General features: G+C 43.8%; 1 protein-coding gene across 1 annotated transcript in view; it reads right to left on the reverse strand.

Annotated features, from left to right (window-relative positions):
- PRKCH (protein kinase C eta) overlaps positions 1 to 26,095 on the reverse strand; it is a 179,666-nt gene that overhangs the window by 46,345 nt on the left and 107,226 nt on the right. Inside the window, exons 7-10 of the mRNA XM_044271437.1 lie at positions 24,054 to 24,181; positions 20,318 to 20,452; positions 18,134 to 18,307; positions 8,699 to 8,853 (exon numbers count right to left, since the gene is read on the reverse strand). Of these exons, the coding sequence (XP_044127372.1) occupies positions 8,699 to 8,853; positions 18,134 to 18,307; positions 20,318 to 20,452; positions 24,054 to 24,181 (592 nt within the window). The remainder of the gene's footprint in view (positions 1 to 8,698; positions 8,854 to 18,133; positions 18,308 to 20,317; positions 20,453 to 24,053; positions 24,182 to 26,095) is intronic.

Consider the following 26,095-nt stretch of genomic DNA (forward strand, 5'->3'; position numbering starts at 1 on the left):
GATTCCCACCATCCTCTAGACCACAAACTGGGAGTCATCCAGACTCTACACCACCGGGCAGAGAAAATCCCCACCAGCACAGAGGCCAAGGAGAAGGAACTCAAACACCTCAGAGGGGCACTTGAAACTTGTGGGTATCCAGTTTGGGCCTTTGTCAAAACAGAAGGAAGGAGAAGAAAGAGCACCAAGACTACCAGTGAGGGCGAGAAGCATGACAGACGCAAGAATATGGTTATCCCATATGTAGCTGGGGTGTCTGAGAAACTCAAAAGGATTTTTAATAAACATCACATTCCTGTTTGCTTTAAACCCAGCAACACACTGAGGCAACAACTGGTTCACCCCAAAGACCCAACGCCTAAACACAAGATGGACAACATTGTGTACGCAGTCCAGTGCAATGAGGAATGCTCAGAACTGTATATCGGCGAAACAAAACAACAACTACATCAGCGTATGGCTCAGCATAGAAGAGCCAAAACCTCTGGTCAAGATTCAGCCGTGTACTTACATCTAAAAGGAACAGGTCACACCTTTGAAGACAGTCAAGTACGTGTTTTGGATAAGGAGGCTGATTGGTACAACCGAGGCATGAAGGAGGCCATCTACGTAAAAATGGAGAAGCCAAGCTTGAATAGAGGTGGGGGGGTTAGACATCTATTGTCTGCCACATACAATGCTGTCTTGACACCTTTTTCTGGGAAGTCTTTATCACCTACTGACTCCAATTAGGATAATGGAGTCAACACCTTTGACCCAATGCTGGGTATTATTACCAGATGTGGATTCAGTTACATATTTATTCCCAGAATTTTTGTACAGTCACTCAGAATTGAGAAAGCTCGTTGGAAGAACGAGTGAAACATTTTCAAGAAATCTACAGTACGTCCAGTTGCCTTTATTTATTCTTTACAGATATTCCTACTACATGGTATGCAACCGCAAATGGTGGCATTAGAAAGTACAACTTGTCCTGCGAATAATAAGCCCTCATAAAGCTATGTGAATGGAAAAATAAAAAAGTTAGGACTATGGGAAGGCAGGGAATAAAAAATGAAAACCCAAAAATGGAAAATCTCATGGTCCGAAAGGGGTTAAAAGAATAAAAACCACGGACATCCCTTTAAAATGATGTACTAAATGAGATCTTAAGTATATATAAAAAAACAAACAAAAAAAACTGCATCGCTGGGGCTTCATTCTTGTATCCGCTTGTTTTCCTATTGTCTGAATGGTTTGAGTCATGCAACATGTGTGACTCAAGACAACTATGAAAACCTCCAAAATGTTGCAACCGCCTGCAATTCTTGGGTCACACAATACATACACGTGTCTCGCTCCTACAGACCAAAAACCTATGTCTTGCCACCCTCTTGCACCAGCCGACTTCACTGGCTGTATATCTTCTCTTAAGGATATGCTTTGTGTGTGCATTCTACATTAGGTATCTATGGCTTTCACTTCATTCTGCTTGTTTTTTACATATTTATTTTCCTCCTGGCAGGAATGACCAGCAGTGGACGGGTCAGGGTGGAGGTTCCTCCCAGGAAGGATACAATTACCGGGTTGCACAGAGACCCTGTGCGGTCATCAGAAGAATAAAAGTGGCAAAATGAAACAAGCACATGTTTCTGATCTGTAGTTTTGGAAAGAATACAGATATAAAGGTAGGGTTGATGCTGCATTTTACATTTCTTTTAGTTAAAGGGGTTTTCTGGGAGTAGAACAGTGATGACTTATCCTCAGGACAGATCATCAATATTCTATTCCCATCAAGTCCCTATGAAGCAAATTTGTCATTAAAATGTTCTCAATGGTTGTGCAGTGCTGAAGCCACTTTCCTAGCACTGCTGCCACTTCATCCTTTAGATCGGTGGGGGTCACTGCATGTGCTTCCCTGTCAACTGGGCAACTGCATTTTCCTAAGGACAGACAGCAACTTTATTTAAAAGATAAAGAAAGGGGTTGAGGAATAAACATTCACCAAGTCCTTCTAGTCCCAGGTTGTTAAGAGAGTATTGTAGTTAAAGGGGTTTTCTGAGATTTTTTTTTTAACTGATGTTAAAGTCCTCTGGATAGATCATTAGTATATGATCAATCGGTGTCCGACAACTGGGACCCCCGCCGATCAGCTGTTTGAGAAGGCACCAACATACGCAGTAGCAGTGTGGCCTTCTCCAGCTTAGTCTATGCCATATGACATCACGTTCATCGGTCACATGGCCTAGGAGCAGCTCAGCCTCATAAAAATGAATGCGGCTTAGCGCAATACCAAGCACAGCTGCTATACAATGTACGGTGCTGTCCCCACGATCAGATACAGATGATCTATCATCTCGGAAAACCCCTTTAATGTAGCCTAAGGCTGACCATATACATAAGATTCAGCTGGCAGCTATCACTCCCGATATCCTCATAAACATGAATGCTTGGCTGAGCAAGATGGCGTTCCCAGTAATAAGTGGCGGAGGAAACTCCTCAGGCAGTGGCTTATCTCCCCAAGAGCAAAAAAAAATCTGGCAGTTGAAATCCCAATCAGGAGGCCCCCCATCTATACACATGATTAGATGCTTGCCCGGTCCTGGCCAAATCGTTGGCTTCAGCCGGCCAGCTTAAAAAGTCCTTTTACATGGAGCTATGGTCATAACGAACGACGATCAACGATATGGCAAGACACTTTATGCTTGTTTAAAGGTACACTGCCTTATAAAAATATGTAAGTATATATATAGGAATGCACAAGATAGTTTGTTCCATATACAGCTTGCACATTGTCAGCAGAACTTCCCGTTTACACAGGCAGATGTGCGGCCAACGACAACGATTTGTAGATCTGCACCTCAAAATGCGTTTCTCTGATGAAATAAATATGTATGCTCAGCTCTGCAGAAATATTCCTCCTCGTGACATAAGCACAGTGTTTCATATCACAGGGTAGCAGCTTTTAATCCAGAGCTGCTCTACCTACTGTACATCTGGCAATCTTATGCATGTTACTCCCATACTCCTGTGCCTCACTTGGTGAAGTGTATGTGGTGCAGAGACTCGGGAGAAGGAAGCAAAGGATAAGAGGACTGTAGTGGCTATGATGATGGTAGTAGCACTCACAGTTCATGGTGCCTGGTTCTCCCTTGGAACGTGCAGTGACTGGAGGGCGCACCCCTTCTTCCCTCGAGGCACACCCTGGTGTTGGGGCTCCTGCCTGGCAGAAGTTGGGGTGCCCTTGAGGGTGAAGAGTTTAGTGGGTGCAAAGCAGGAGTGAAGAGGCCGATGGATGGTGGAATCAAAAACGAGGGCCACTGATTGCAATAAAGAAAGTCTTTCTTTACTGGATTCATGATAGGAGCAGTAGTACAAGTACCAGCAAAGGTACAGTTCCGAAGTATCTCACAGCGCTCATTTTTCTAAATAGCTGTGTAGGGTCAGCAACAATGAAGGTAGTAGTAGTTAGGGATTAATGAATCTACTTCGGATGAAACATCCTTAGTTGATTCGCATAAAACTTTGTTCTAATACTGTACGGAGCAGGAGCTCCAGTACAGTATTAGAATGTATTGGCTCCGATGAGCCGAAGTAATTGCTTCGCGAAGTCTCATGAGACTTTGCGTAATAACTTAATAAATTAAAGGGGTTGGCCACTTTCTGGGTATTTGTGACCAATGTGTATATAAGATAATTATATGACTCTTACTAATATAACCTTTGTGGAAATTCTGCATCGTTTTCTATATTTCATAAGGTACACAAAGTCTTTTGTGCTGTCCACACAGAGGTCTTGTCCATAAAATGGCCGCTGATGGAGGGACATGTGACTAGGCAAATCGCCTCCATGTGATGTCTCTTCCATTCAGATAGAACAAGTGCAGATGGCAGGTGCTTCTCCTGTCACACAGATTCACTGCATTTCTGCCAGCTGCCAGTATAGGGAGATCAGTGCAAAGAGATAATGTACAGCTTCCATTGAAATGAATGGGAACTGCATACATTCCTAAGCACTGAGCTCCCCCTAGTGGTGGCTACAGGCTGCCAGTTTCATCATGTATGGCGTGAAGGGAAATAAGAGATTTCTCAATGTATCTGTACCAATTGTCTGGTGTAAATACATTGAGAAATACGGTGTTCAGAATGAGTGCAATATTTATGAAGCACCTGTTCCAGGTTTTTGGACATGGAAGTTGGGGAGGAAAAGGGCAAATTTTTAATTCCCATTTTTTTCATGAAAATTTCTTCCACTTCATACTTTTTTTATTTTTATTTATTGGAAATCAGGGACGTTACGCTTTGCATTCTGCATTGCCTGGGAGTATTTGAAGCACACTTGCTGAACCCTACTCAGCACGCGCTTGGTTTATTAGGCTTAGTCATTGTGGATTACATGGAAGTTTACATTTCACAGCCCTTCATTATCCCTCCTTAGAACATGTCCTTTCCTGCAACACAACAAAAGAACAAGAGAAGAAAGTTCTGGCTCGTTACCTGGCGTGGATATAATCATTTCTAGTTATTCCTAATCTTCAGCTTTATCTATTTACAGAGAGGGAGTACCACTTGGCAGAAGTAACCTGCAGACCAGTCAGACTGGTTATTTCATGGGCAGGTGACGTTTAAAGGGGTGATACACTAATGATACATAGGGATAACTGACAGGGTCAACGTAAGGAGGTCTGTCCTAAAGGTTAAATGTTGTAATAGTTGTCACCCAAGTACAAACCCAGACTTGGCATGTTGATTCAAATTGTTAAGAAAGAGCACAGCTCACTGCCTCTCCTACTGCTTTGTGTGTCAGTATTAATAAAATTCTTGCATGATATTCATGAATGCGGCAGTCCTGGATGACCTGTACTATTAGTCTTCACTGCAGATGAAGGTTTTTGAAGCTGCAGTATATGGGCATTGTAATGAATCAATATTTTCTTCTTCTTTGCCATAGGATAGGTCATAAATGTTAAATCACTGGGGACCACACTGCTGGGACCCTCACTGGATGCTGGGTATAGTCGTGATTTTGGGGGCCACACTGCTGGGACCCTTACTGATCACTGGTATGGAGGATTTTAAGGGGTTGCACTGCTGGGACCCTCACTGATCACTGTGTAAGAAGGATTTTGGGGACTCTGCTGCTGGGACCCTCACTGATCACTAAGTATGGAGGATTTTGGGGGCCACACCGCTGGGACCCCCACTGTTCACTAGGTATGGAGTGCTCCGGAGACCGCACTGCTGGGATCCTCACTGTTCACTAGGTATGGGGGGTTTGGGGACTGCACAGCAGGGACCCACACTCTTCACTAGGTGTGGGATGGGGGGGGGGGGGGGGGGGGTTTGGGGACTGCACTGCTGGATCCTCACTGACCACTACATATAAGGGCTTTTGGGGACTGCACTGCTGGCAGTGAGTCTACTCAGAAGTTTGAATGAAGAAGTGGTTGGGTGGGAGCATTCCTATGCTCGACTGCGACTCCACACAAACACCTCACTACTAGTAGGAAGAAATGGGGGATCTGTGATGCCCATACTAGTGATCATGGGGGTCCCAGCAGTGGTGGATAGTAATTAGTTCTGCAATATAGCATTATAGCACCAGACCGCAATGCAATGACTGACCACACCATAAAACTGCACGATATAACACAATATGATCAGGAATACTGCTCCATCTTACTAAGTTTCTTCTCAATATGGTCACTAAGCGCTGATCTTATGGAAGGCATAGCACAGTGATGTGTACGGCCACTGGGCTGGTTCTCTACGTCCTTCTGCACCTGATCTGCACATCCTATTCACATACAAGTGACACACATGGAATGTGTTTGCTCGTAGTCGTCTATGTGTCCCATCAAGTATCTGTGTGAGTTAAATCTATTCACTCTGCATGTCACGGGATGTATTCATAGACCAACAGAACAAGTCCTGTAAGTCAGGGAGCAAGAAAACAGCCTCAGCTTAACCCTTCTGACATTCAGTAATTCTCTCTAAGGTTTTGCTGAGATTCTCTTTAAAAAAAAAAACATAGCAAGTACCCCCCAAACTTCTACTGTGCAACGGGCTGCAGGCAAGTGCACTGTACTCACCTGCAGCACACAAAGACGCAATACCTTGAAAGCAGCAACCTCACCGGGTACGTACTCTGCCAGTAACGCCATGGTTACGGAGATCAATGGTGATGCCTACAGGTGACACTAAGGCCTCTTTCACATGTCCGTATGGATTTTTCAGTGTTTTGCAGTCTGTTTTTCATGGATCCGTTGTTCTGTTTTTTGTTTCTGTTCCGTTTTTCCGTATGGCATATACAGTATACAGTAATTACATAGAAAAAAGTGGGCTGGGCATAACATTTTCAACAGATGGTTCCGCAAAAACGGAACGGATACAGAAGACATACGGATGCATTTCCATATGTGTTCAGTTTTTTTTTGCGGACCCTTGATTTGCGGACAATAATAGGACATGTTCTATCTTTCAACGGAACAGAATAACGGAAATACGGAAACGGAATGCATTCGGAGTACATGTACACTTTTTTTTTTGCAGAACCATTGAAATGAACGGCCTGTATATCTGTTATCAATAGACAGAACATTATGGTGGTTATTGATTATCCAGAAATACACCTATATTAGGTGTATTTCTGGCGCAGATTGCGGCACAAAGGTTATGCGACTTTTCCCCGCTCACGACATGTCTAAAAAGTGGGTGTGGCATGGTCCGGCAGGCCCGTCTCATTCATCATTTTCTACGCCTGTTTTAGGCATACAAAATGGTCTAAATGTGAGACGCCAAGGAAGCATTGCTTTCATTTAGACTGAAGTTATGTAGAGGCAGGGCGCCTCTCTTACGTACGGTAACTTCGCCATACCCGCCGCCAGATATAGGGTGATCCCCATTGTGTTTGGTCCTAACCTGTTACGTTCTCTGGGTCAATATGATTACAGAGATACCACATTTATATAGTTTTTCTTGTGCTTTAACACTGGAAAAAAAGAAAGATTTATTTTTCCTTTCTCTTCATCACCATATTTTGACCCCCGTAACTTTTTTTTCTCTCTACAGAGCTTTGTGGGGGGCTCATTTTTTGCAGGTCGAGCTGTAGTTTTTATTGATACCAATTTGGGATTGTGTACAACTTTTCAACCACTTTTTATTATTTTTTTGGGGGGAGGTGAAGCAACAACAAAAAAAAAAAAAAAATGGGGAATTGGCCATTTTGATCTTTATGCCATTTCTATATCAGATCAATATTTTTAAATTTTAATCGGACGGGCATCAATGTTTATATTTTTTAAAACTTTGTAACTTTTTTTTTTTTTACTTTTTTAAGTAATCCTAGATCACTATTATAAGGAATCATTAGGCTCCTTTCACACAAGTGAGTTACACGCTGCAAATCCAATGCGTGGGTCTGCGAGAGCGCCCGTCCTGATCCACCCAGCACTGCCAGGGTCGCATAGCATCGCGTTGATTTATAATGCTATGTAACCCTTAGAGGTCTTGAATGTATTGGATAACACTGACATAATGCTGTCAGTGTTATCCAATACATTCCAGAACTGTAAGGTTTACATAGCATCATAAATCAACATAATGCTATGCGACCCCGGCAGTGATCCGGAGTTAATAATAGGTGCTCTCGATGGCACACGCTGCGAGTCCAATGTGTGGAACTCACTTGTGTGAAAGGGGCCTAATATTGCTTCTCCAATACACTGCAATGACTTGCAGATTTGCTATGTTGGTTTGGAGCCCTTCTACCTGATAGCGGCCTGTCATCTGGTGGTGCCAGAGGCACAGATTCTTTTCTCTTTGGAAACAAAGCTGATTTGCATGTAAAATAAATAAATAATAAATAAGTCATATCCAAGGTCACAAACCACGTGAGTGATACCTACAGAAAAGAGCCATGTGGATAAAACTATGCGGCTATAAAAAGCTGAAAAAAACCCACAAAGATGGTATCCGAACATGAGCAAACATGATTATGAATATATAATGCAATCATTATAACTGAGCTAAATTCAGCTCTGCTACATCTGTACCGTGCAATAAATGTTTGAGCTGTTCGGCAGGCCAGCATAGGACTGCACTACTCCCCCGCACTCCTGTAGGCGAATCGCTAGATAAGCGGCATTATCTGTCTGGCCAGGTTAGATTAGTCAGCCTCGCATGGTGCTTGGAGGGAGGTGAAATAATAATACTGTGGGATAGGCTTGAGTTTGATTCACTAACAGGGGGTTAGAAAAACATGGCTGCATTCTTCCAAAAACAACCCCTGTCCATGGGTCGTGTCTGGTATTGCAGCTTTGCCCTAATTAAGTGACTAGGGATGAGCCGTAATACCATACACAACCTGCGGTCAAATGTGGTGGTGTTTTTGGAGGCTGCCCACCCTGGTCCTCTGAGTGTGTTATGGTGGAAAGGGATATCATTATTATTATTTTATTCATTTATATAGCGCTGACACATTCTGCAGCACCGCGCGGAGATCATTCACACTGGTAGCCGTCTCTATTTGGGCTCACAATCTAAATTCCCATTTAACCGATCAGAGTGGGAGAAAACTGGAGTACCTGGGGGAAACCCACACCAACACGAAGAGAACATACAGACTCCATGCAGATGTTGTCCATGGTCAGATTTGACCCCAGTGCTGTAACAGTGCTAACAGCAAAGCCACCGCACTGCGGACAGTGGAGTTTCTTACCTGTAAATCACTCCTTTCTCGTGGAGGAACATGAGGGCTGATGTGATTTCAGCGCTGTAGAAACAAGCCCTAGCTTCATCAAACCGCCGAGATTTCTGTATGTGGAACATTAGGTCACCCCCATTCACAAACTCCATCACAAAAAACAATCGGTCCTTTGGGGGAGAAGAGAAAGAAACAAACAGTTAAATATCAAAAACAGCACCACATAGGAATTTAATAGTTAAAGGGATCTTCTGATTTCAGCACAAAAAAATTGTTCATTTTGGAGATATCAAGTTAAACAGTTTTTCAATATACGTGCTGTATCAACTCGTTATGATTTTCAAGATCTCTGCTTGCTGTTATTCAATAGCAACCTGCTGCAATATCTCTATCCAGATCATTTGATGGACTCATGTGCAAGGTTCGTTACACCGCAGTTATCAGAGCCTGCACATGACCAGGACAGAGTACTGCAATTATGAAGGTTCTGATGGAATGACAGAAAGCAAAGATCTCTGAAACCACGAGGAAATGATACAGAAAGTATATTGGAAAATTGTATAACGTTACATAACCAAGATGAACATTTTAACATTTTATTTGCTAAAACTGGAATATCCCTAAAAGCCTTCTTACATAAGATAGGGGAACTTTAATACACCAGGAAAAACTGTATTACGCCTATTGCAGGACCTGAGTGGGATCTTTGATGCTCTGTGGCTTTCTGTATCAGGCGTTGCTCCCCATGCACCACGTATGACACATTGTATTAGCTCCATGGAGTGAAACCCCTACCTGACACTCACCATACATGTACACCGAAAATTAGCAATCTAAATATGGAACGGCGGCTCAGGAGCTGAGAGGATACTTGCAGGCAGTGTCTACGATAAGAGATAACGCCAATCATATACAATTAACCCCTCAGATATTGTGGTCATTTGATAGGTAATTTAGAGGGAGGTGGCTCCCTCCCACGATGAGATTGTGGAAGTCGTTCAATTACTGTGGAAGCCTGGACCCTTTTGAAGGCTCCCAGGCCTGTCATTATAAATTTCCTACCGAGGGATCACATATTCAAACCCCCAAAGAGGGGAGGGGAGGGGGGGGTTTCGGGGGAAAAATTAAGTACAAAAAAAAAGTTTGGAAAAATATAGTAACTACTAAAGAATGTATGAACTAAACTAAAAAACTTACTAAAGACTTACCGTAACTTAAATCACTCCTTTTCTCATTTTACAAATAAGAAGAAATTAAAAAAGAAGCATCGGCATCACTACACCCGAACTTTTCAAATATAAAAGTATGGTCACTTTGCCGTCCCCTACCCAAAATGTAATAAAAAGGGAACAAAAACTCATTGGTAATAAAATGGTAATAAAAACGAAAGCTGGTCTGCAAAAAAGAAAAAAAGAGCCTTTACATAGCTGCATAGACAGCAATACAAAAAAGTTATGGCATCGCCAGAAAATGTTGATGCAAAGAAAAATCTTGAACAGTTTAAGAAGTATTAAAACATGACAAAAGCTATATAAATCTGGTATTGCTGTAATAGCACTGACCCGCAGAATAAAGGTAAAGTCTCATTTTTATAGCAAAGCCGGGAGGAAAAAACAAAAGCAAAAAAAAAAAAAAGGCAGGGGTAAGAGTATATTAGAATGTGTAGCCATAACGCCTCTTTTTTTTTTTACTGGTATTTATAATCTTTTGGACAACCCCTGTAATAAGCTGAGTTTCTATGGCATTATGTACATATACCAGCACAGCTCGGCGTTGCATCACCGCTGCTTGTAACATAAAACTCCAGGTTACAAGATACGACTGGTTACACTGAAACGTGCCTTTCATTGAGCAGAAGCCATATTAGGTGCTACACAGTAAGAGTCTGGGAATGTGCAGGTCTTGTCATGTGCTTGGGCTTTAGCCAACAACACGGTGTGAAGCTGACTTTATCAGCTGCAGATTCATTAGTAAACTTCTTAGTAGCAAATATAACTGAGGAATGGAACAACAAAGAGTTACACAAAAAAGATGCCCTAGAGTCATTATAGCTTGGGGAATATATTTAGCAAAACAGACGCGTCAGGAGTGGAGCAAACTTACCAAAATTGTAGTTGGTAAATATGGGGCATGTAAGACCTGCCCACGGAACGCCCCCAAACCCATCCTGCACCCGTCATTTATTGGTGGTGCTAACATAGGTCTAGCCCATTTTCAGACCAGGAAAGTCCGAACTTGTTGTGACGGTCTCTGAAAATTCGGGACCGTTGGCAAATACGGTGGTGACAGTCCCTCACTATTGAACTTTACTGCACTCTTCAGGCTTAATGGGAATCTGTCACCACCATTCTGCATTTATATCTACAGTAATACATGAGGAGCACTGCACATAGGGAGTCCAGATTGCCAGTTTTTACTTTCCTACTGCCCTCAGTTCCTCTGCTGTCATTAATCAATGCTGCAAAGAAATACACGGTCCGGACTGCTGTGCCATGCCAACATAATGGAGAGGACCCCTGTGCGCATGCACAGAACTCCCGACAATGTATTTCAACATAAAACGCTGACAGCGGGGGGCAGTAGGGAAATAGAAAATAGTGATCTGAACCCTATGTCAGTGCTAATACTCATGTATTACTGCAGATAATAGTCCAAGATTGTGGTAGCAGATTCCAAGAGGCTGTATCATCATGGCAACAAATGGCTAAGATCCAGCTTTTGAAACCCCCCGGGGTATAGATAGTACAGATGGGGATAGTTGTGCCTAGCCTCAGCAGCGGTGATACAGTATTACAAGCCCATGGTCAATAAAGAAAAAAGTGCAGACGTCCAGCTTCCAAATAGTGACAGCCTTTATTCTTCTTGTACAGTAAAAACCGACAATGCATTCACATCTACGCGTTTCGGATCAACTAATCACGATCTTTCCTCATGACATGACATGAATGGGTGACCATGAAATTCACAGACAGGCCGAGTCCTCCAGAGGTGCTTATTGTTCGTGGATGTCTGCTGTGGCTAATAATGAGGGGTTCCACGTGCGGAGGCCCTCTTTATGACTTACATAGGCCATTATAGAGGTGATTATATTACCTCCTCATCTCATGCACTTGCAGTACACAATGTATAACATGTTCAGTATGAAACACATGAAGCAAATGTTACGTGACCTGACATACGTATTCAAGTTGTTGCCTTTTATCCTTATTTTTATTTATTTTTTTGGGGGGTCGTATCCATCACAAGACGCCAGAGTAAAAATACTTCACCTCACATTCCAAACTTCAGCCCTGGAACACTGAACATCTATTTCTGATGCCAGGAGACTCACACACTTCAAAACACACCAAAGCCTAATGCATCGCTATAGAGAGTGACTTTCAAAGTCGGCCAAACTCTATTAGGGACCTGGACTCTTTTCCCACCAATCTATTAAAGGACACATTTTCATAGGGCCACTAAAACGTCATCTTGTTGTGTCTTCCAACCCCAAATTTGAAGTGCAGCAGAGAACACTGCCAGCACACTGGACTTAGGCAACCGTAAGACGCCCAAAGTCTACACTGCACAGCTCTTAGTGGAAACCTGTTGTAGATGAGAAATGGAGCAAATCCATAGTAATATACAATGCACTGGGAGTCTTTCACTTTTTCACAATAAAAACAATTCAAGTCTCCTCAATCAATTTGCACTCAATACCCCATAACAACAAAGTGAAAACAGAATTTTTGAATATTTTGCAAATTTATTAATAAGGAAAGAATAAAATCTCATATGGACACAAGTATTCAGACCCTTTACTATGACGCTTGAGATTTCGCTCTCCCATTTTTCTCAATTATCTTTGAGATGTTTTGACACCTTGACTGGAGCCCATCTGTGGTAAATGTAGTTGATTGGACATTTATTTATTTTATGCGCTTATATAACGCTACTATATTCCGCAGCACTTTACAGACATTAGCATCACTCTGTCCCCAATGAGGCTCACAATAAGGTCCCTATCAGTATGTCTTTGGAGTGTGGGAGGAAACCGGAGAACCCGGAGGAAACCCACACAAACACGGGGAGAACATACAAACTCCTTGCAGATGTTGTCCTTGGTCGGATTCGAACCCAGGATCGCAGCACTGCAAGGCACTAGTGCTAACCACTGAGACACCGTGCTGCCCATTGATTTGGAAAGACACAGGCCTGTCTTTATGAGGGCTCACAGCTGACAATGTATATCAGAGCAAAAACCAAGCCATGAGGAGGGAAGAGCTGCCTGTAGAGCTCAGAGACAGGATTGTGCGAAAGCAAAGTCCTGGAGAAGGGGACAAAATATTTCTGCCGTGTTGAAACTTCCCAAGAGCACAGCCGCCTCCATAATTCTTAAACTAAAGAAGTTTGGAAAAACCGCTTCCTAGAGCTGGCCACCACACCAAGCTGGCCACCTTGGTAAGAGAGGTGACCAGAAACCCAATGGTCACACTGGTTGAGCTCCAAAGATCCTGTGTGCACGTTGGTGAAATTTCCAGAAGGTCCATGATCATTGCAGCACTCCATCAATTTGAGCTTTATGGCAGAGTGGCAAAGAAAGAAGCCTCTCCTCAGTAAAAGACACATGAAAGCCGCCTGGAGTTTGCACAATTTTTTTTTTTAAGCTGCATTACTGAAATAAATGGACTTGTACATTAATATCTAATATTCTATCTATCTATTCCATACGTGTGCCTGCCATGCCCTTAAATCACCTCCTCTACTGATCCATGGGATGAATGCAGCCATATCCAACTTGCTGAAAAGTCTGCTAAGTGCTAAGTAGGTCCAAGGTTGACTCCTCAGGCATTTGCATAAGATGATCCAGCAGACCTCTTGCCTCTTGATTCCTATACATCAAGGTGAAGAGACGGGTTTGGAGCTGTCAGCAGCAGCCTTGGAAACCCCATGATCTATGCTGTACACAACAAGTCTGGAAATCTGACTCTCGTCTTGAAACAGGTGGGGCACATGTGGTTTACAGTTACTCCATGTTCTATAGGGTCAGGCACAGGGAGCACGCGCACAGGGGGTAGCTGCTCAGACTCATCCTGACAGATTCTTGCAGATTTATCTGTGGAATAATATAGTGTAACCATCACCCACTGAAAGGAATTGGACTCCAGTCGTCTTACTGACCATCAGAGGTATACATTCAACTCCATAGAGAATTTCAAGCTAGGCTCTATTATGGTGCCACCCAGGACAGAAGGTCTCTTCAATGGTACTTGAGCCAATCCCTCACCCCGTTGTTTGACTGACATTGCAGTTTCTCTGGAGAGAGGAGTCCTGCAGATTTTCTCACCACCCAAAAGCAAATGCTATGGGACAAACCAGGGCTCTGTAGCCTCTGCCCAAGGGTCCATTAGCAGACACATGGTCTACCTCTAGGGTAGTATGCCCTTGCTGACCATAAGACCCCATTCACACAACCGTACTTTTGGTCTGCATCTGATCCACATTTCTTGCAGAATAGATGCAGCCCCATACATTTAAATGTGTCCGCAAAAAAGCTAGAACATGTCCTATTCTTTTCCATTTTGCAGACAATAGGCGTTGTTACAATGGTTGTGAAAAAAAAAAAATTATGCGACACAGACGTCACACAGATGTCTGTGTGATGAAGTCAGGCGGCACAGCGTGCTGGTTAAGGGGTGCTCGGTTTGTGTGGATGTAATCCCAAAATCAGAAAAATGAAAGAAAATCGGCACTCCCAAAAATCTTTGCTAGTAAAAAAGATTTTTGGGAGTGCCGGTTTTCTTTTATTTGTCACACAGATGTCATCCGTATTTTTTGTGGATCCGTATTTTGCAGACCACAAAATACATACGGTCGTGTGAATGCACCCGTGCAATTTTCAAATTAGTTTCCATAATGAGAATATAGCCCAACCTTCATGGGGCTTGCTGGCAGCTCAATATCTCAATGTGAAGGTGGTCCTAGGACCTCTCACTGTATTGTGAGATTATAACAAACCAGACAGCTTCGCCACATTAATCTGAGCATATTTAGGTTTATCATATTTGGATCAGATTTGTACTATACTTTTTTTTTATGCCACTTGCACATCCCTGAATAGCATGCCCTTCTCTTTTTAGACCAAGCTCATTGCCAGGGTCATTAAAATAATGTATGAAGAGACCTGCACTGAACCCGTATAACAGAAACGTAGGTTATGTACCAAATAGCACGTAGAATGGCTGAAGGAAACTTGCATAGAGCACACTGCAACTAAGCACTGCTGACTATGGGTCACATGTGTCATTTGATGCTATTGCGTCCCCTGCTGGACATTTATCAGTATGGCTATACAGAAGTAGGAGAGTTAACACACATGCTTTCTGAGACGTGTTATCTTAACTAAATGCTTTAAGCAAACGCCCTCAATTGAGTTAAGAAATTTGAGTTCAGAGTTTGTGTGTTAACCCCGCTACATCTTTATATGGCTCGAATAGTTAAACTTTGGATTTAAAAAACAAAAACAATCCAATAGAATCCAATGTATAACCTTTCTGCTAAATATACATAGTCTGTATGTAATAAAACACGACTGAGCTCTAGAAAAAGTAATCAGTTCTTATAGCAACTTACAGAATACATCTCTTACAGAGAGCTAGTGGTATCTAAAGTATCTATAGAAGAGAGAGAGATTGCGCTAAATTTTTTTAAAAAAAGTTCCCCCCATCAATCTGCACTCAATACCCCATAATGAGAAAGTGAAAACAAAATTAAAGAAATGTTTGCAAATTTACTAAGGGTACTTTCACACTAGCGTTTTTCTTTTCCAGCACGGAGTTCTGTCCTAGGGGCTCAATACCGGAACTGATCAGGCATATCCCCGTGCATTCTGAATGGAGAGTAATCAGTTTGAGATGCATCAGGATGTCTTCAGTTCAGTCTTTTTGACTGATCAGGCAAAAGATAAAACCGCCGCATGCTACGGTTTTATCTCCAGCCAAAAAAACTGAAGACTTGCCTGAATGCCGGATCCAGCATTTTTTTCCACAGGAATGTATTAGTGCCGGATCCGGCATTCAAAATACCGGAATGCTGGATCCTGCGCAGACCGAAAAAAAAGGTGAAAAAAAATTAATGCTGGGGCCTCCCATTTCGCTTGATCATGTTTCTACACCTTGATTGGAGTTCACCTGTGGTAAATTCAGTTGACTGGACATGATTTGGAAAGACACAGCCCTGTCTATATAACGACTCAGAGCTGACAGTACATATCAGAGCAAAAACCAAGTCATGAGGAGGAAAGAACTGCCTGTACAGCTCAGAGACAGGATTGTGTGGAAGCCTTGACCTGTCGAAGGGGACAAAAAATATCTTCTCCTCTGAAAGCTCCCAAAATCACAGTGACCTCCATAATTCTTAAAGGGAGTCTTTCACCTAATCTGAGCGTTTTAGACCGCTCAGATCCGGTTATAGACTCTTTAACCCTCATTACGATCATACCTTTCTCTTATGTGTCCCTCGCCCAGATAATGAAAATAACACTTTTTAAACTTATGCAAATTACCTTCTGAAGGTGCCCAGGGGCGGCGTTACTGGGCGATGTGCCCAGAAAAACACACCTCCAGCCGGCGGACGTCACGAGCGGCACCAGAGGACGGCGGGCTGGGAACTGGCCCGCACCTGCGCACTGCTCTGCCCATTATGGGCAGATGAACAGCTTTTCATATTGCGCATGCGCCGGCCAACTAAAGACAGCCGGCCGGCGCATGCGCAATATGAAAGGATGTTCCTCTGCCCATAATGGGCAGAGCAGTGCGCAGGTGTGGGCCAGTTCCCAGCCCGCCGTCCTCTGGTGCCGCTCGTGACGTCCGCCGGCTGGAGGTGTGTTTTTCTGGGCACATCGCCCAGTAACGCCGCACCTGGGCACCTTCAGAAGGTAATTTGCATAAGTTTAAAAAGTGTTATTTTCATTATCTGGGCGAGGGACACATAAGAGAAAGGTATGATCGTAATGAAGGTTAAAGAGTCTATAACCTGATCTGAGCGGTCTAAAACGCTCAGATTAGGTGAAAGACTCCCTTTAAATGCAAGAAGCTTGGAACAACCAACACTCTTCCTAGAGCTGGCCATCCAACCAAACTAAGGATTAGGGGGAAAATGCCTTGGTAAGGGTACTTTCACACTAGTTATTATTTTCCGGTATTGAAATCCGGTAAAGGGTCTCCATACCGGAAAAAAATGCATCAGTTTTGTCCTAATGCATTCTGAATGGAAAGCAATCCGTTCAGTATGCATCAGGATGTCTTCCGGATAAAATCCTGGGACAATACCGCACTTGCCGGATCCAGCATTAATTTCCATAGAGATGCATTATTGCCGGATCCGGTACCAAGTGTATTGGAAACTGCCCCATCACCGGTTTTCCAGTCTGCGCATGCGCCGGGACATAGCAGGAGCTAGTTTTTTACTTTTGATCTTTGAATACCGGATCCGTTTTCTCCGGATGAGATGGATCTGGTATATCACCGGAATCTGTCTAACTGATCTGGAAAAAAGAGCTCTCCGTTTGTATACGGCTTGACGGAACTGCCTGCCGGATTCTAACAACGCTAGTGTGAAGGTACCTTAAGAGAGGTGACCAAGAAAACAATGGTTACTCCGGCTGAGCTCCAAAGATCCTGTGAGCAGATGGGAGAAACTTCCAGAACGTCAACCATCACTGCAGCCTCCATCAATCTGGACTTTATGGCAGAATGCCCATAATGAAGCCTCCCGTCAGTAAAAGACACATAAAAACAGTATGGAGTTTACAAAAAAGCACCTAAAAACTCTCAGACTGTGAGAAACAAGACTCTCTGGTCTGATGAAACTAAGATAGAACTTTTTGGCATCACTTTTAAGCGTCTTGTTTGGAGGAAACCCTGCACATCCCCATACCATCCCTACAGTGAAGCATGGTGGTGGCAGCATCATGCTGTGGGGGGGTTCAGCGGCTGGGACAGGGAGACTGGTCAGGGTTGAGGGAAAGTTGAATGATGCAAAGTACAGAAACATTCTTAATGAAGACCTGATCCAGAGTGCTCTGGACCCCAGACTCGGCTGAAGGCAAGACAATGACCCCTAAGGACACAATCAAGACAACACAGGAGTGGCTTAATGACAACTGTATGAATGTTCTTGAGTGACTCAGCCAGAGACCTGACTTGAACCCAACAGACCATGGCTTTCAAGTTGCACAGTGTGACTAATTTGCTAAACTTTTTTGCACTAAATTCCTTGATATATGTACACTACACTGTAATACTGGCGTACAAAGGAGACCTTCTGTGTAAATGGTAAAATGGTGTCACGAGAACTTTGGTTACATGTTGCAACATTTTCATCCTTGTTTAGGAACCTGGCGGCCTTCCTGCCTATGGACTGAGGTCTGCTACCTATGGAATAGATGTTAATGGGGCATGGAGAACTCACCGTAGTCTGGAAGCAGCAGAAGAGCTGTGTAAGGAACGGATGATTAGAAGCCAGGGCCAGGATGCGCTTCTCAGTCATAGTACATTCCACGTCATCATCTTGAAGAATCACATCCTTCTTTAGCACCTTCACTGCAAAGAGGTTATCTCCATCTCTTGATTTGGCAAGCATTACCTGAGCATAAAAGAGACCAATGAGTGCAAAGCTAACAGTCAGGGGTATCAGCTTAAAACATTGAACGGGTTCTTTGCTTTGGACAATCATTATCTGAATAAGCTGATCACAAAGTGTTCCTTTGCTGGGACCTCCAGTGATCATCTATTACCTACAGAGAAGCCTGATGCTAATTATACAATTTTCCTGCAGCGCCACCACTGGGGAAACTAAGCATTACAAAGTTTAGATTTAAAGGGGTTGTCCCATCACAGACAATGGGGGCATATCGCTAGGATATGCCCCTATTTTCTTATAGATGCGTGTCCCACCACAGAACGGAGCCCCCCAGCTATTTCTGTCGGGCCCATAGAAGTGAATAGGAGCAGTGGCCGGTCAGGAGCGGTGCGCTCCCTTCACTTCTATGTGGAGCGCGCTTGGTGGTGGCCGGACCGGAGTCCTCCAGCCACCACCTTGCAGGGCTCTGTTTCCGATATAGGTGCCTATAAGACAATGGGGGCATATCCTAGCGATGTGCCCCCATTGTCTGAGATGAGTTGTCGGTGTAATGTAGGACAGGACAGAGACACCAGAGCAAGAGACACTCTTTGTAACTATTCTCCGCCTGTAATCATTGACCCAGGCTGCATCTTAATTAGAGAACAGGAAAGAAAACAAGATTATGAGCAAATTATGAGACCAACAATCAGGCTAATATTCTGGGATGAGGTTTGTATAAACGCTTGTTCCCAATAACTGGCCTTTCCAGAAAGTGTCGGTGATCACCGGGTTCATTGGGCGAGCCTGTTTTTCTGCCAGCACGAAATCATCATCATTCCTGAGCAGCAGATCCTCCTGTCTAATCAACAATCTGATGCGCAGGAATGATGATTTTCTATGGGGACAAGCGATCACTGCATCAATCATTTGTCCCCATACAGTGGAGGTGATTGCTGCATGATTGCTGATCATCAGGCAGTTATTGGGAACGTACAGTTCATTCCTGATAATTGCCTTCTAAATCAGACCTTAAACTTCCATCAAAAACAAGTACAACCAATGACATCAGGAAAGAGGCGCTTAAGGGCCTATTAGCCTGCACGATTATGGGAGTGCTCGTTTGCGATAATTGGCTCATATAATTGAGCAGCCGATCAGCCGCTCGTTCATCGGCTGATGGGCATCTTTAATCAGGATGAAATACACCCGATTATCGGCAGCACATCTTCCTGTGTAATCAGGAATGTACTACCGATAGTGTATAGAACAGAATGAGGGCGGCACGACTGCGGTGATTCTGTGTAATCAGGCCAGTGCATACGAACACTGATGGATGTTTTCTCGTCCCTCGCCGCTCACACTGCCAGTATATCGGGCAGTGTAATGGCACCTTTAGTCTATTGCTAACTCAGGATGGGAGGCAGCTTGCAGCAGCAGCAAGCTCCTGCAGCTGGCTGTAATGGGAGATCAAGCAAACAAAATCCCACCGCAGGGTTAATTATGGGAAATCTTACATTTGACAAACAAGTAATGGAGATATATTTTTAGGCTTGTGTTATAGAACAGTCTTGCTCAACGGCAGACCAAAAAACACGTATTAGAGCCCCATAACCAACAGATACTGCCATCCCTTGTGGCAGAGGGGTCTTGATCAGCCCCGATCAGGAGTGACTGCAGCCCCCCAGATCTGTAAGTCAAAGTTATGCCAGTGGCTCTTAAAAAAAAAAAAGGTGTTAAAAGAGATTAGAAAAAAAAAGGAGTCTGTTCCAGAAGAGCACCATACTTTTTCATGGTGGCGTTTGGTATTGCAGCTCATTTCTATTCATTTGAATGCAGTACCAGACAGAACCCAGGGACAGGTGGGGCGAGGCACGGTTTTGGAGCCAGAGGGCTCATGGGATACGTATTGTAGGTCTATAATATGGCTGGCATGCTGTGACTAGTTGCTGACCTGAGAGATTGCAGCATGAGATGCTGACATGTTATACCAATAAAATGTTAATATGACAGTAAAACGTACGGAATACCAACCTTTCCAAAGCTACCTTTTCCCAGAACACGTATAAAGGTGAAATCCTCAATCCCAAATTTGTACTGCGAGGACGTGTTGGACAGAGAATCATCTTCACAGCCGTTTTCTGATCTGGCCGGGCTGCTGTCTGATGGCTATGAAATACAAAGAAATACTTGTCTATTCTATATAATTGTTACCATTTTTCACACAATTCTATGGGAGAGAAAAATCGGCATATGGATTTTATATGGGTATTTATGTGACTCCTAGTCTACTATACTTTTAATTAGGCACTTCTAACATTGTTGCACTCACAATGCTTAACTGAAGGTACATTGCAACCTAAAAGGGGTTATCCAGGAATTTGATATTGATGGCCTATACTCAAGATAGGTCATCAATATCCGATTGGCAGAGGTCTGACTTCTGGGACCCCCCGCCGATCAGCTGTTTGAAGAGAACGCTGTGCTCACCAGAGCTCCTCACAGCTCACCAAGCACAGAGCTGTACATTGTATAGTGGCTGTACTCGGTAGTGCAGCTCAGCCCCATTCACTCACAGGGACTGAGCTATGGCTAGGCTATGTGACCAATGTACGATGACGTCACTGGCTAAGAGGCTTAAGCGGTCATGGAGCGATGCTGCCTCTTCGAACAGCTGATAGGCAGGGGTCCGACTGAGGATAGGTCATCAATATGAAATTCCTAGACAACCGCTTTGAGGAAATCATATACAAAATGTAAAGCTTGCCATACACTTTAATGTCAGCCAATGTGTGTGGGAGCTTCCCATCTTACTACCCTGACTGTAGATGTTGGGGAGCAGAAGGCCTCTGTGTTGGTCCCATGTTCATATGTGCCCATATTACTGAGAAAAATGAAGCTTTAATATATGAGCCTCTAAGAGCAATGGGGTTGTCATTACACCTAGAGGCTCTGCTCTCTCTGCACTTTCATTGACAGGACCAGATAGTGTAAACGTCATTACGCCTGGCTCTGTCAATCAAAGTGCAGAGGGACGCAGCAGTTGCAGAGAGAGCAGAGCCTCTAGGTGTAACTGACAACACCCCCATTGCTCCTAGAGGCTCATTTGCATATATTAACACCTCGTTTTTCTCAGCAATGCGGGCACATATGAACATGGGACCAACACAGATGTCTTCAGCTGCCAAGCGCACATGTAACAGGTCAGCCAGTGTCCTAGGTACAAATCTGCTGACAGATGCCCTTTAAGTAAACAAGCACACTCTACCAAGTCTAGCATGCATGTGTATGGGAGAATCAGGGAGAGAGCTGATGGACTGAACTAGTGTGCCAATAGGCTTAAATGGTCACAGAGTTTATTATTAAACTTCTGATAATGTCATAGACATATATCAAAGGTTTTGTTCAGGTGGGGATCTTAGTGCTGAGATCTCCACCGATCGCTAGAATAAGGAGAGAGAAGCGCTCAAATATCCCGTCGTGTCTTCGCTGCAGGAGAAGAAGTATGAGGATGGACTCAATGAACAGTCTAGGGCCAATCTCAGTTCTGTCCCTTGCAGTGAGAAGAGGAAAGCGAGCTGTGTGAGCGCTTCTCTCTCCTCTTTCTAGCTTTCTGTGGGGGTCTCAGCACTCAGACCTCCACAGATTAAAGCCTTTGATATGAAAACTCTGTGACCATTTAAGTATCTCTGACACAAGTGACTTCTGATAAACACACATTGCTAAAATGGCCGTATCAACAACAGTGTGTTACTGTATTTGTGCCATCTAGTGGTGAGATGTCAGACTAATGTCACAGTTATATCCAGCCACGAGCAGCATATCCATTGAAATAAACTACTAAAACTTTAATATGACTTCCCCTTAATAGTTCATTAAAAATGTAAGATTAGGCGTGTAATCCGTGCATGTTACAATATAAATCAAGTCCTTGTTTGTTCTTTATGGGAGGGGGGGGGGGCGGGGGGGGGGGGGGCTGCTAGGACAAAATGTATCATAGAAAACAAGCAGGATTTGTATAGTTAAAAGGGTTTTCCGAAATGTAAATACTGATGACCTGATTGGTGGGGGACCGGCGCCCCCGCCAATCAGCTGTTTGAAAAAGTCACCAGCGACCCTGTGAGCGCCGCGGCCTTGTGCGTGCTCACTCAGCACATCGCAGTACATGGTATAGCGGCTGTTTTTGGTATCGCGCTCAGTCCCATTCACTTCTTTGAGGCTGAAGCTGCATCTAGGCCACGTGACTGATGAATGTTACGTCACTGGCCTAGAGAAAGCTGCCAGAATGCAGCAGCACTCAGAAGAGTCCCGATGCCTTCTGAAATAGCTGATCGGCGGGAGTCCTGGTTGTCGGACCCCCACTGATCAGATACTAGAGGATAGGTCATCGGTATTTAGGTCTCCGAAAACCCCTTTAATAAACAGAGGGCGATTACACTGCTAATCTATAACTGCCCGAACCATATACATTACTGAATGCCTTATCCGAGCACACAGACTTTGTTTTAGGTGGAATTTTCCTGAAATTTACAGTAAAACTAGAGTAAACTGCAACTAACCAGCTACTTCCATGGTTCCAATCTGCTTGATTTGGAATTTGCAGAATGTCAACAAAACTATCATATACCGCCACCTTGTGGTGACTTTCAGAACTGCCGTCAGTTTACTATGTTAAAAAAAGGAAAAAAGAAAAGAAAGCTAAAAGAGGTATCCCACAGGATATGACATACAGTATATGTCTGATATGTGCGTTACAGATACAAATGAGCCTGAAGCACAGCCACTGTGCTGCGAACTGCCAGAGGAAATACCAACGGGACCTCAGGTTTTTAGTCGTCAGGATCAACAGGAGTCCTAGATGTCAGTCCTAACCATTCATAATGTTATGGAATAGTCCATTATAAGCCATGACATTAAAATATGGCAAATTACCCTTTAAAGAGGACCTGCAACCTTTGCTGACATTTCTGTTTCACCAACTACTTGCATTCTTCATGTGATAATAATTCTGGAGCATCCATTCTTATGACCCTATGATGTGCCATTCCTTTATTACTCCTGCTAGAAGCTATGAATGAATTACTAGCCGTTTGCAATGAATGTCCAGCTGGACCCTATCAGACACTATCCAATCAGCGCTGACAGTGTTAGACTGTGCAGGGACACGCCCTCAACTAATAACACCGTTCTGGACCTTCATTGCTAACTGCTAGTAATTCATTTGTAAAAATTAGAGTGGGAATAATAGAGGAATGGCACAACATGGAGTCATAAGAATAGATGCTCCAGAATTGTTATTACACGGGGGATGAAAGTATTTGATATAACAGACAGGAGAGGCGACAGCTCCCCTTTAAGGGAACATTTCTTTCCATGCCACGCAGACTTGTTTAAAACATATTATTTTAAACCTGACACCCCCCAAAATCACAAGACTGAAGGGGCTACTAGAAAGACCGTCAGCTTCCTTCTGCTTTCTGGAGCACAGCCAAGGAGGCATGAGAGTCCTACTGACACCAGAAACAAGCCATAAGATGCTTGCAGGCCTTCCTTGAAGACACAGCGCTAGTTTCACCTATTACAAAAATTTCCGTTTTGGGTGGAATTTCCCTTTAAAGCTTTAAAGAGCACCTCCGCCCACTATAGTATAAATATAGCCTTGTCATCATCCCATAATGCCCTTCTCATGGTCCTAAAATAACACATACAGGCTGTTTTTATTACAGTATATTTCCTTGGTGATTAACCACTTATTTACGTGACCTCTTACCCGTGTGACAGCAATGTTCCCGGGCTGCAGACCCATTCCTGCCAGCGCATTGGCCAGCTCTACCGAATTCACCCCACAGTTATGAGCCACACTGGCCTCGCATCTCTTGTGCACATTTATCTTACATACTAAAAGAAAAAAAAAACAACAGGAGCGTCCATTAATTCAGGATTACATTGCATTCCGGCAATATGGCTGCAGTATTTGTCCCATCTGGTCAGGACTCTGTGGAGAGCTCCATACAAAGCATTGTTCTGGACAATAAGACACCATTCTCTCCCCAGAGTTTATTCTGTGCGATAGGAAGTCTGTGAAATGAGGCCATTATGCAGGGACAACAATAAAATGCTGACGCAGTCACTTCCAGCGAACAGACATTTAATACCTAACAGAGCGGAGGACGAGCAATGCTCAAGTTGTTTAGGGCTGTTTTAACCTATTGTTGGCACAGTATAAAGCTGGCAAAGTACAAAAGGTAGAAGATTTGTTTTGTAGGGTTTTTGTAAAAAAAATAAAAAATCAAATCATTTACATTGTGCTATAAAAAAAATTCTGTGGACTTTCATAGACAAAAATGAAATAAGTGAAATCTGCATCAAATCTGCATGTGGGACCCAGATTGATTTTGGGAACATTAACTGAGAGTAAATGATGGGGGTTGTGTTTGCGTAGTGTTTAACAAACCCAGCCATGCACAGCAAGTCGTAACTGAAAACGGATATTTTGTTGCCGTTAATTTTTTTTAACCATACTGAAAACTTTCAGGCTGGGCAGGCAACAACCTGGGGCTGGATTCAGGGGACAGGAGGCAGTGGGCAGATACAAGGGCAGGACGCAGGGACCAAAAGCTCACGCAACTAACTACTTTATAGCAGACTGGAGAATCGCGTGTAATGAAAGACGTCATCATCACACGATATACCACAGAGGAGCCCAATGCAGCTATACAAGTTACCCTGTGATTAATTTAGCTCTGTTAAAAGGGGCTGTCCCATGAAAAATATTCTACAGTTTTCAAGCCAGCACCTGGATCTGAATACTTTTGTATATTCATGTAAATAAAAATTAGTTATTCAATAAAATGTATCTGTATAGTGCCACCTGCTTTGTCCTGCTCACCGAGATGGCAGCACATGCTCAATTACATTCAACTGCCTCCTGAGCTGTGATAGGGAGACAGCTGCAGCAGAAAGGACACGCCTCCTGAGCTGCAGCAGAAAGGACACGCCCCCTGAGCTGCAGCAGAAAGGACACGCCCCCTGAGCTGCAGCAGAAAGGACACGGCCCCTGAGCTGCAGCAGAAAGGACACGGCCCCTGAGCTGCAGCAGAAAGGACACGGCCCCTGAGCTGCAGCAGAAAGGACACGTCCCCTGAGCTGCAGCAGAAAGGACACGTCCCCTGAGCTGCAGCAGAAAGGACACGTCCCCTGAGCTGCAGCAGAAAGGACACGTCCCCTGAGCTGCAGCAGAAAGGACACGTCCCCGAGCTGCAGCAGAAAGGACACGTCCCCGAGCTGCAGCAGAAAGGACACGCCTCCTGAGCTGCAGCAGAAAGGACACTCCCCTTGAGCTGTCAGCTTGATATAAATCTAGCAGAGCAATGAATGGGGAGATCTCTGGATCCATGTGAGGTACAGGGTTGGTTCTAGCTTTGTTATAAAGAGACTGCCATGTACTATATGATGTCTGATTTGAATTTTTTACATTATTCATGTGATAACCCCTTTAAAGGGGAGAAGAAGAATTCCATCTTTATATCCTCTAACAAGTAAGCAGATAATACCACTGGTTTCCAGAGATATAAGGCCCATGGCACTTGATAGTAAATCGCCTGAGCTCATTTACATTGCTTAGAGATTTGTCGCCATATATCTGCGCCCGCTGAGCCTCAGGACTGGGGCGGCAGCACAGAGAACGGCACAGCAGAAAGAGGCGAGAACGCACACAGCCGACCCTATGATAGAAATGCCTATTCTTGTCCACGATTGCGGACAAGAACAGGATATGCGCTCTCTTTTTTTCGGGGCCACAGAACTGTGATG

Source organism: Bufo gargarizans, chromosome 11 (assembly GCF_014858855.1).
Source record: "Bufo gargarizans isolate SCDJY-AF-19 chromosome 11, ASM1485885v1, whole genome shotgun sequence".
Taxonomy (NCBI): Eukaryota; Metazoa; Chordata; class Amphibia; order Anura; family Bufonidae; genus Bufo; species Bufo gargarizans.